This window comes from Anthonomus grandis, chromosome 17 (genome assembly GCF_022605725.1).
Source record: "Anthonomus grandis grandis chromosome 17, icAntGran1.3, whole genome shotgun sequence".
Classification (NCBI taxonomy): Eukaryota; Metazoa; Arthropoda; class Insecta; order Coleoptera; family Curculionidae; genus Anthonomus; species Anthonomus grandis.
In genome coordinates this window covers 9555197-9567701 of record NC_065562.1, presented here as the reverse complement: position 1 = coordinate 9567701, position 12505 = coordinate 9555197, and the positions used below count along the sequence as shown (strand labels likewise).

Here is a 12505-nt window from a genome sequence, read left to right as displayed (position 1 = left end):
GACTTGTTAGCCTTTATTGTTTCAAAAACTGGATATTTTCTGCATCACCTTGTCTGTTATTTATAACTCAAGGTCTACTCAGACTTGTTGGTTGATTATATTCAATTCTTTTTGCATTATATCAGAATACTTTTGTAGAGGTACCAACAATTTTTGTGGTGGCATTGTCTACTTCGTAGTAGCGAAGGTTTTTGTTCAGATAATCTTTAATGGTATTTGGAATGTGGCTGAACTTTTTACTGGTCAAATCACATTTTTAAATTTTTACTTTGGCTGTCTTAGAAGAAACTTCTAAAGTTCCAAAGCAAAAATCCAAAACAAAAGACCCTTTTAATAAGAATACTTGACGAAAAATTCGCCAAGTAATTTTTTAATTATTGTGTAGGTTGAAACCCTTATAAATGAACTTTACGAAATACCTAATAATGATATCGATTTCTCAAAGGCATTCTGTCATTTCAAACTGACGTTTTACAAGTCTCAGACAAAAAAAGAAGTAAATATAACTAAGCCCAGTTCTTATTTTTAAGGACCACCTTATTGAATAAACTTTTTTCAGGACAACCAAGCTTGATAAGTTTTAGTCAGGCCTCATAGGCTCATATTATATTCTGCAGTGTTTATTAAGTAAAGACATAAAATGTATAAAGATAGAAGTTTTTACCCTAAGCAGTTAAAGACCGTGTACACAGCTTTATACCAGGAAAGTAGATAGCCAATTAATTGCTTGAACAGGATCTTCTAGTCCCTTTAATAGAACAGAGCCTGCATTGTGGGAGCCAAAGAATACCACACAAAGAGAAATATGAATCTAGGCTAAGAGCAAATACCAAATTCACTGGACAGAAATACGATAGTTGAACAGGGACAACGTATTTATGAAATCTTCCATAGATATAAAAATCGCCAAAGACATTAAGAACAATATATAACATATAACGACAATAAGGACATATAAGACTTCGAACGAGACACATGGTATAATAAGTGACACCTTCATAGAATTGGTGTATGTGTTGTACGCAATTGGCGAAAACGGTCACTGCCCTGAAATTTAGACCCACAACGCGATGTGGATTTTACGAATTTTCCACATCGCGTTACGGATATATTTTATATACCCAAAACGCGTTGTGTGTAAATTTCAAAAATCCACGACGCGAAATCACGATTATCATCGAAGACAACGCGACAGTTTTTGTGTTATGGGTAAAGAATATCCATAAGACGAAAAATATGTAAGTTCGTAAGTAATGTGAAGAAATCAATCAAAAAATATGTAAAATAAAAATACTGGCACGTTTTTAAGATGTATTTATGAAATACACATTTTTTATAAAACTAATTTTTATTATTATTTTATTCTTGCACGTTAGTGATCCATGACATTTTGAGTTACACTTTTTGTCTCGTTGTTTGCAGGAACATTTATTATCACCACAAAATCTTTTACAATTGCATTTGGGAAAACCTAGACCGGAACCTTTAGATGACATATTTGCTGCAGTTCGCAAGGGTATTTTCATGATATTATTATCATTTGATTGCGACATGAACTGCGAATCTGCTTGAGGAGTTCATTTCTTGAAAATAATCTGTCCAGCGGCCCATTCTCAGTACTCAGTTTATACAAGCCATCATTATTAATTTCAGAAACAATGGCTAACACATTTCTTGGAGTTAGGCGGCCTCTGTCAACATCTAATTCTCGGATCAAAACATTTGTACCAATTTCTAAAGGAGTATATCTTTTATTTAACTCACACAGCATTTTCGTTGTTTTTCATTATCAAGTTTCATTATTTTATGTGATTTCTCTCTTTGAAAAATTCTTTTACCTCTTTGTGTTATCTGATAATTAAAGCTATTTTCAGCTTCGTCTTCTGCCATACTATATTCACCATTATTGCCATTGTTGTTGTCCACCATTTCATTAGATTCATTTTCATTGTCTTGATTTTTCTTGTCGGCCTTGTTATTTTGATTTTCGACATTTTCTCTATTTGTTAAATTATTATTATCATTGTTGTGATTTTGTTTCTTTTTGATACTATATAACTATTTATTAAGTCTTCTTCACTTTTCAATTTATTAATAACGTCTCGTGGAAAGTCGGCATCCCTAAACCATTAACCTGTCTACTGCCAAACATAGCCTATTAAGGACTTCTGCCAATTCCTCTATGAAAAGATCGGTTTTTCTGTGACTGTATGAATTTCAACCCTTCTGACCATTTTGTGTTATTATCGCTTACCCAGGTAATCAGCATATCGCGAACATCTTGATTAGCTCTCTCTACCGAGCCTTGGCTCTGTGAGTGTCTTGAACTATTCTATGAACTATTGTCTGTCGGCCATGAACTATTATAAGACCAGGCCAGAGAGTGGTAAGTTTTGTAATCACCGAGTTGACAAACTCACGGCCGTTATCACTTGCAAAATATTTGGTGAACCCACAAGACAGAAAATATCAACCAAGTGTTCAGCTACTTCGTGTGCGGTTTTGTTCTTCAGTGGTCTGAAAAATAAAAATTTTGTTAAATGATCTTGATAGTTAAAAATAAAATTATATGGGCCATCTGGCTCTGTTTGCATGACAATCAGGTCAACCTACAATATAATAATTACAATTAGGTATTGCTTTTTAATGAATATTAAAGTGAATTAAAATTACCTGACATCTACAGTTCATGTATTTGGAAATAATAGGTTTCACAACTGAACCCTTCTTTGGAATCTTTTTGTTCAACTGACATGACTTATGTAAATTTACTAAGATACAATTTTAAAATGTTTCGAGTGATGTTTGTGTATTTCTTTTTTTAATTCATGCTCCATTACTAAAAATTAAAAATTATTAAAAAAAAAATATTTTTAAGAATTATTTTATATTTAAATCCACTAAAAGAATAATGACTCTCACGAGATGTGTAGGAAGTGGTTTTAATTCAGCTTTTAAGATTTGTACTCCGTACCCCGACACACACAGACAAACATCCTAACACGGCAAGTTAAATAAAAGCTTGTAATAATCTCTTTTAAATGTTAATGGTTTTAAATATTAAAAAAATTAACCTACCTTTTTCTCTTTTATGTCCTGTATTAATATGAGCTGCATGCACAATATCGAATAATTGTTCCCGATGAACATAAAGTTTAATATCTTCTTCGTTAGTGAATCTTCTGGCTATCAACTTTTCCTTCTCTCCAATAGTTAGCAATTCATATCGATTCAACCTTCGATAAAGTTTTGATGAAAGTGGTTTGCCCAATGTGCGCAATTCATGTGCTTCTTTAACTTCACATGTGTAGACCTAATGTTTGATTCTATATAAAGTTTATTTAAACTATCTTCGAATTCTTTTTTAAGATTTTCGATTGATTCATTCATTTTTATCGAATTTTTACTTAAAACAAAGGACAAATAAATAAACAACTGCTGCCAATAAAAATAAGCAAGGTTATTAATTTTCGGGTTGTGGGTATTTATTATTACCCATAACACGAAACCGTCGCGTGTCTTCGATAATAATCGTAATTTCGCGTCGTGGATTTTTGAAATTTACACACAACGCGTTTTGGGTACATCAAATATATCCGTAACGCAATGTGGAGAATTCGTAAAATCCACATCACGTTGTGGGTATAAGTTTCGGGCAGTGACTTTCTGTTAAATTGCGTTTCCTGAATATTAACTTTGACAAATTTTTAATATAGCTATGATTTAAAAAATGAGAATTGTAACTTGTAAATTGTAATTGTGTTGAAGAGAATTTGCGCTAAGATTATTGTTCGGCGTTGTCATGTTGTTACGAATATCTGGAATATTAGTTAACATGTTATTCAGCCGCTAGATTCGCACTTCGCATATTAAAATTAATGCATTATGTAGATTAAAATTTAAAAAAAAATGAAAATAATTTATTAGTATATTATCTACTTACAACATACATAGAGTTTTAACTATTAACAAAGATAAATAATTTAGAAAACGACAATACTTTTTTTATGTAATACTTTTGCTTTGATGTGCAGTGTTGCGCTTTATAGGGATATCAGGACAAAATTCATAGCCTTAATACAGTTTTGTTATTGTTGTTATAAACAAATACATAAATAAATTTATTTATATCGAAATACTTATATTTAATAGATGTAAAGCAACATAACAATCCTCAACTAAAATCGCACATACATATGTATATGTGCAGCAACATCATAGTGTAAAAAACTGTACCTACTAATATTTTTTCGAATACATACATGCAAAGGGTCAAAACAAAACCAAGGCTATTAAAGCCTAAACTTTTTTTTTAAATTCTGGATATGCAAATTTTATTTTTGGTGGGAACACTTAATATTGTAAAGTTATTGCCATACTTGCAACCCCCAAGAAGGAATAATACCACCCCTAAAATTTTAATTGGAAAGGGTGATCGTGTGATACCTTATTTGTCTGTTGACCCTTAATATAACTGCAAAGTTTAAAATCACTGCTAAGACAACATTTTTATAAGGTGAGCCAGCTTTGGTACAATATCGATATAAGCGAATGATAATGGTTTTTTGTGCTAAAAAAAAATCAACTTTTTTTTAAACCTTAATTAAATTTCAAAAATAATTTTGTAATATTCAAATATGTTTAAGAGTTTTATAAATTAATTTGTAATTTATCTTTTAATAAAATTGCCTTTAATTAGATAGACCACTTTCTACAAAGGGTTTATTTATTTGAAAAATTTAATTTCATAATAACTCGCAAACATAAAAACGCACAAAATATATTTAACCTACGACTTGCCCCTAGAGTGCATAATAGATATAGAATCTTTTAAAGAGCTTTTTAGCAATACAACTTATTTCAAAATTAGATGAAAAATTCTGAATTTGAGAGTTTGACACTTTGAAATTTATAAATGACAGCCATTAAGTTGGTCATTGGGTAAACCAACAATTACAAGAATATTTGATTGAAACTGTGCTTCTATTTCTTTAAGTTACACGAGACTGGATGAATCGGTTGAAAAAAAATATATCGATTTTTTTTCTAACGTTTCCTTTTTCTTTAAAAAGTTTCTCATATATTGCAGACTTCTATTTTTTTTAGATTATACTTAGTCTTAATTGATGTCATATTTCAAGGGGTGATAGTACTTAAAAAAAATAGGAAAAAATGCAAAGATATGCGTGGTCTAAAAGGCATAGTTTTCAGATCGAGTGACAAAATTTTAATTTTTTTCTCGTATTTAGGGTAGTGTTTTAAATTGTTTCAAATATGGTACATCAATTATTTTTTCGAGTTTCTACAATAAAGTGTTAAAATATTTGGTCACAGTATACAGGGTGTTTTATTGAATCGACTATACATTTGTGTTACATTTTTCAGAACCTTTTTTGGAGCACCCTGTATGAATTCTGGCATAAAATGTAAACTCTCATATTCTTTATTTAACTTTCTGGTGTCTTATCTGTCAGCGTTTTCGAATAATTTGCAAAATAGGTTAATGGATATTAAGGATAGGCGAAATAGCGACTGCGGAATAGCCTCAGGCTATTTATTGTCATTCTGACATTTTATAACAAGTATTTTTTTTTGTTCGACAAAGCTGATTTGAATGTTTCCAAGATATTTAAAATTTGAAGCCATTTTTTGGGTCAAAAAATTGTCAGAAATGGCATTTTTTGAATTTTAAAAGTAATTTTTAATTCCTACAGATCCCATCATAACACGATGTTTTCGTGATCTATGGAATAAGATCATGCCACTGGTATAGTTAATTCGATTTTCAAAAAATAAATTTTTGGTTAAAATATTCCATGAAGTACCCGAAAAATTAAAAATCCTAAACTTTGACGAGAAAACTATACGTTCTATCGACATAAATCCACAGTTTATTTATTTTCTCGTTTTTCTCTATCCAATGAGACCATCCGCAAGGTTGTCGTACCACTTAAAGTTTCGGAAATAAATTGCAAATTGGAAGTTAATCGAAAACTGTGACAGATACGAGAATAGTAAGAGAAAGAAGAGCAAGAGAGAAAGCTAAACAAATGAACAGAAAGTTCAAACTTCATGACAAAATTTAGGCAGGCACAAAAAAAAGTTCTGAAAGATGAAATTGTAGCCAATTCTAGAAAATGTAACACCCTAATTATTACTGGACATATAAGAAAAAAACGTTAAGCACGAGAAAACTAGCGCTAAATTATCTGCATGACTTTAATTAACACCCTTTAGATTTCCGCGTGTGTTGTGTTCTTAGATCTGTGATACTACACTTTTTTAACTCACAGTCAAGTTGTTATACTTAAAGCCTCAATTTTGCCTTAATGAAGATCTATTTTGGTAAAATAGAATAAGATACATCTAGCTATTATGACTGTAATGAATAAAAATTTAAATAACAAATTTAATACTTAAAATTTGGTTTGATGCACCTTGATTGACAAAAATTGCCTCCAACTTAGAATATTTTCAGGTACAAGAAATATGAAATATTCTTATTTGACACCATTAGGTTAGAAATACTTTTTTATTTGACTAAAACCGTTTTAAAAATATAAAACCTGAACTTAAGAATATTCTTATCATTCTACAAATATTTTCCGAAAAATAGCAAAAATTAACTTAAAACAAAAACTGCCCTCACTATCCGAATTCTTATCCCAAAATTAATTTTTTTACCCCTAATCTCAGAAAGAGCTTTAGATTTATGGAAGGAAACGTGAGACAATATTTTAAATTGATAATACTCTAGTACAAAAACGTCCGTTAAAAAAGTAAAGCTTACGTCAGATTTTTCTAATGTTAAATTATGTGTTCAGATAACTATTCTTGGTCTTATTAAGAAAATCTCGATGCTAAACATTCCATAAAAATTTCTATCGAAATAATCTTGTGATATTACCTTAATACATGCTATCTATATCTATGCTATCAGCATCGCAGGTGCTGAAAGTTTAGTTACGCATTTTTAATTTATAAGAATTCATAATTGTAAGGGACTTTTTCCTAGAGTAAACTCTTTAATCCCGACAAACATCACAAATTTTTGTTCCAACTTTAATATACTCGAGCAATTTTTTTAAAATTATTCATGGGATAAAATGAATAGACCTATAAGATATTATACATGATTGTTTATATACAAAAAATAATATTACAAAGACAATATTATAATAAACTACACCTAAATAAATTATACACAACAACATACTGCATTTACACAGAAAAACTTACAAAATTGTATAAAATTTCAATTGCCCAACAAAATAATTAAAAGGGTATCATAAAATTTAATTTCATCCAAAATAACTTAAAATAATTGATTTATTACAGATACATATCACGCTCAGTCTAACATTAATTTACTAAAAAATACTCTTAGGAGTATAATACTAGTAAGGGTATACTTATAGCTAGTATTCTTTGTAAATGATGTATTTAAAAATGTCTCTTATTCAACTAACTGATCTTCGATTTTACATATTTATCAGAAAATGCCAGAAGCCTATAACGCTGTTTTAAATTACGCGCTCTCACGTGACTGTTTGCTATTTCAACGGTGTAATTAGCTGGGAACCACCCTGTTTGCCCATCCCGAATACGTTCTCCATGAAACCATCCTAAAATCATAAAATACATTTTATTGAGGATGTGTCAACAGAGATGAATAAACAGAGATGAATACTTACCATCAGTCATTTTCCTTAAAACATTGATTACGTCACCCTTCGTAAGGGCCAACTCGTCGGGTTGGCAAGCGACGTAATTGTGAACAGCGGATACTTGAGGGCAATCCCAATATCCATAAACGGTTTCATCAGGATCTTCTGATCTCGGGGGCGTAAGGGCCTTTATCCAGCGTTCCTTGTCGCTTTCAGAGTTGCAAGAGAGGAGCTAAGAAATAATAGAAGAATAATTAATTTTTTTTATGAGCTAACTTAAACATATATCGATGGTGTAGCACGCAAATTTGGTAAGTGCATTTTTCTGTCAAATTGAGTTAGCTACACCATCCCAAAGTTTAAAATGATATTTTTTTATGCCCAAATGTGCTAAGTGCTAAATTAATTTTTAAAACCTCTAACGCCATCTAGCATTTGTGACAAGTACTTGAAAACTACAGTTTACTGTATCTGTAATACACTTTATGCGTGTAAATAGATGATGCTCTGAATCTCCAAATGCCGTACTTACCCCGTTTCTAACCTCAAATTTTGTTGTTGTTTTGTTTTGGCAGAGTAAAAGAGCGATTGTCCCCAAGTACGACATTTGATTTTATCAGTTTTATCCTGCGAGTGTATTAAAAACTAGTATGTCATCAAGGGCAAAAAAAATTGTTAATTTAGCATTAATTGCTGATAATAATAGCCAAGGTGGTCAGTATTTTTTACTTAATCGTCGCTTTTACTTTTTAAGAAGTGCCTTTGTATGCTAATACATTTAGTTATTTTTTTTGTATACTATTTGGTATTTTGTTAGAAAGAGAAGCAAGTACATCGATAAATATCTTATCTGGTATTTTAATATCACAACCTGTGGATATTATAGTCGTTCCAGCAACCAAGAATATTGACAAAATAAACTTTCAACCTGCTACGAATGATTTAGACTTAGCAAAAGAGGATTTTCATCTTCCTGATACAAATCCGTTATTAAATCTTAGCCAAAATCTACCAGGAACGTCAAATGCTTTTAAAGGTTGGCAAATAATACTTTAATCATCTTCTTTATTAAGTTTAAGGAATACAAGTTTTATACTCGCATAATAATGTATGTTTTTTATTTTAGGAAAAACACGAATATTATCGGCTTCATCAGAAGAATACGTTGACTCTTCAGAAGATTCATTTTTATATGAAAATGATGACATAGATCATGACAGTGACCCGTTTCAAGATACTTCAAGTTATGAACCTTCTGAGGAGGATGAAGATTCGGATATTGATGAAGAACACTTTTCGCCAAAACGAAGAAAACAGGAAGTGTTATTAACATCCAACGACGTTTTACCGACTAATTCTTATTTACCGAAAAAACGAAAAAAATGCCGTAAGGCCAATAGAAAGCCTTGGAAATTTTCAATAAATAAGAACAGGAAAGAAGAAGACTAAGCGGTAAAACTTACGTCAATCGTAGTGGTAGATAGATTGCCGTGAAAAAAACCGAAGAAAGTGGATTGCACAAACTGCCGTTTTAAATGCCAAGATAATATTTCCGAAGCACACAGACACACTTTATGTTTGGAATATTATCAACTAGCAGACTATGTCCGTCAAAAAATGTATCTTGCCTCTCACATCGAAAATGTTGCTACTGCAAGAAAAATAATAGTCCAAAAACAAAAAACAGGAAATGATCACGACATTATTTTTTGAAAGACGAATTTGGTAAAAAACATAGTGTGTTTAAAGTTATTTTGCGCAACTTTTGCCATGTCGCACAGAATCATAGAAACTTGTGCCGAGCACATGAGCAGTTCTGGTGTGTTTACTGGGTATGATAGAAGAAGAGATACCATTCCACCCAACAATACATCCGAAGAAAAAAACGCGAAAAGGAAGCCTTGGACATGAAAGCTGCAGACAAAAAAAAGGCATTACAAGAAAAAGGTAAATCATTTAAGGCCATTACATTTGACTTGCAAGCTATTCTTTCTGTTCCACATGCCGGAGACAACCAAATTTTCTACAAACACAAACTCAATGTATACAACTTTACCATTTTTGATGGATCTAATTCTGATGGCCATTGTTTCATTTGGGATGAGACTCATGGAAATAGGGGAAGCGCAGAGATAGGAACTTGCCTTCTTAAATACCTTTTTAATTTACCGAAATCAGTAACTTATGTAGCATCACTTTCCGATACTGCTGGCGGCCAAAATCGTAACAAAAATATGGCTGCAGCAATGCTTTACGCAGTAAACAAACTCCAGAACCTTAAAATAATTGATCTAAAATTTATGGAGTCTGGGCATTCCTACCTTAAGGCTGATTCGATGCACGCCACTATAGAAAAGGCACAGAAACCCAAAAAAGTCTATTCAACCCGTGAATGGGCTCTTTTAATTTCAATGGCAAGGATTAAGCCTCGTCCATACAATATCAATATGTTAGAGTTTAATGACTTTTTTGATCTACAACAATTGGTGTCCGATATTATTGCAAATACCACACATAATACCAATAATGAAAAAGTCAACTAGCTGCATGTAAAATGATTTCGGTTCCAAAAGGAAAAACCATCTACCATATTCTATAAATATGCCCTTTCCGACGAACAATTTCTAGAAATTGATATAACTCAAAAAGGCAAGCCTGGAAAAAAGAAAACCTGGAAATGTGTAGAATTAAAATCAAAGTATAGTTCTAGACTTCCACTGTCTCAAAAAAAGAAATCTGATTTAATTTCTCTATTAAAACGTAAAATAATACCGGATGATTATGCTTCTTTTGTAAATGGAATTCCGCAAACAGGTAATTCTGCTAAACTAATTGAAACAAATATATAAATTAAGTGCATGCAGTCGATTTTAATTAAATTTTTTCAAGCCTAATTATAAATTTAAACAAAAAAAAACGTTGAATGTTTTAATTGAAAACACCATAATTTTACTTAAAAACGTAAAAACAAAATATGTGCTAATTAGGAATCTAATAACACGAATAGTCAAACTTTAAAAATGAAGTTCCTGCAAATTAACATTTTTGTACTTACCACATTTGCGTGCTACACCATCGATATTAAGATGTTATTACAAATAATAATACTTTTTGTATCCCTTCAGGTCCTGCCTGTTGGCACACATATTTAGACAATTTGTTTAAATTTTGGCATTGCCTTACGTGCTTTAGTAGCTTCGTAAATTGGCGACATTTGGTTGGTACCTGACGCTCGTTCATGAGATGCGCCTGTCTGCAGGGACCCAATCCGGCGTTGCCACTTTTAGCTTTTCAGTACTACTGGTCAGTATCATATTTATATTTTATGTTTTGGTTCATTTTGGAAGTATGTTTTGTGGTTTGGCACTATTTTGCATTTTGCATACAATAACAATATCAGTGCTTATGCGATTTGCGAAAAACTGTTTTCGACTCAGACAAATTCCAACAGACATAGAGACGAAGTGCACAATGATGAAGAAAATCAAGACTTCACACCAAGATGAAAGTAAAGCCTCTTCAATTAATTTAGTTACGTAGTATTTAGCTCTATTATTATATTTAAGTATCAATGTTTGTATTTAAGCAACTGATTTTTTGTAGAAAGCGTGAACTGGTATAAAAAAAATTGATATCTACAATATATGGGAGGTAGAGTCTGCTGCATTTTTGTACCACATTATAAATTGTACCACTGAAACATGGTTTATGTAAAAGCCTGATTTATTGATAATACAAATATAGATTAACTGCTTGTCACAATAGTTTTTTAAAAACTGAAAGAGGATGTTTGTAATAAAAATTACAAACCAGAAATTTCTGACAATTTTTTGGACAATTTACACTAGGGTAAGTATTATCAGGATCTTTCCTTAAATTCAGAGAGCGTTATGATATAAGTCATAAAAGTTTTACTACATAAGTTGTAGGAACTACATCAAATCTCCAGAAAACTTTAAAAATACAATACAGGGAGGTCGAAAAGTTTTTTTTATATAAAAGAACACCAATCTCTACATTTTCAATAATAATTATCTTATTAACCCTATTCTTTAATAGGCAATTTAAGAATAATACCGCATGAATCTCGAAAGAGGAATGAGAAAGTTCAAGGTAGAGTAAAATTAAACATAAACTATACGAATCAAATAGTTTTGGAAAAAACGGAATCAGGTCACTTTGTTCCACAATATTTTAAAGAATATTATTATGGACATGTTTTTGATGTAAAATATATTCCTTAATCCAAGAACTGTCGTACAGAACAATAATTATTCAGCTAATCCATGGAGTTACACCTGAGTAGTGAATGAAACGAAATATTAAAACGCCCTTATAGAAACCATTATTATATAATTAATTTTTCAAAATAACAGTTTGGTGAGGTACAAATACACCAACAGTTTTTAATCTATTACTCAGTTTTTATAGAGGTTTTTATTTAATAATAATTATAATATAATTTCGTTTTATTTTAGATTTAATACATAACTGTCGCAGTCATACAGAGTTTCTCATTTGATAAAATATTACACTACGAAAACATCAGAAACAAAAAAAAGAAATTCAAATTTTCCGCCAACATCTTGTCAAGCTATATCTGAGAACATTGGATCGGGTCTCTGCAGACAGGCGCTTTGTCGTACATGTAGCTCGCCGTCTCGTGAAAATAAACGCTGTTGGGGTCAGTGGGGAGGTATCGTGGGCTCTAACCCTCTTCGGTCTGTTCTTCAACTAGCTATTTTTATGGAAAAACCGGTATAAATGGGGAAAAAAATGGACCAAGATCTCCAGGTCATAATATTATTACTCAGCTGCCAGGCCTAAAAGGACTAGCA

The 12505-nt window shown here is 31.3% G+C and overlaps 1 protein-coding gene across 1 annotated transcript in view; it reads right to left on the bottom strand.

Annotated features, from left to right (window-relative positions):
* Positions 1-7124: 7124 nt before the first annotated feature.
* LOC126746543 (uncharacterized) overlaps positions 7125-12505 on the bottom strand; it is a 112248-nt gene continuing 106867 nt past the window's right edge. The window contains exons 13-14 of the mRNA XM_050454851.1: positions 7695-7899; positions 7125-7625 (exon numbers count right to left, since the gene is read on the bottom strand). Of these exons, the coding sequence (XP_050310808.1) occupies positions 7465-7625; positions 7695-7899 (366 nt within the window). The 3' untranslated portion in view covers positions 7125-7464. The remainder of the gene's footprint in view (positions 7626-7694; positions 7900-12505) is intronic.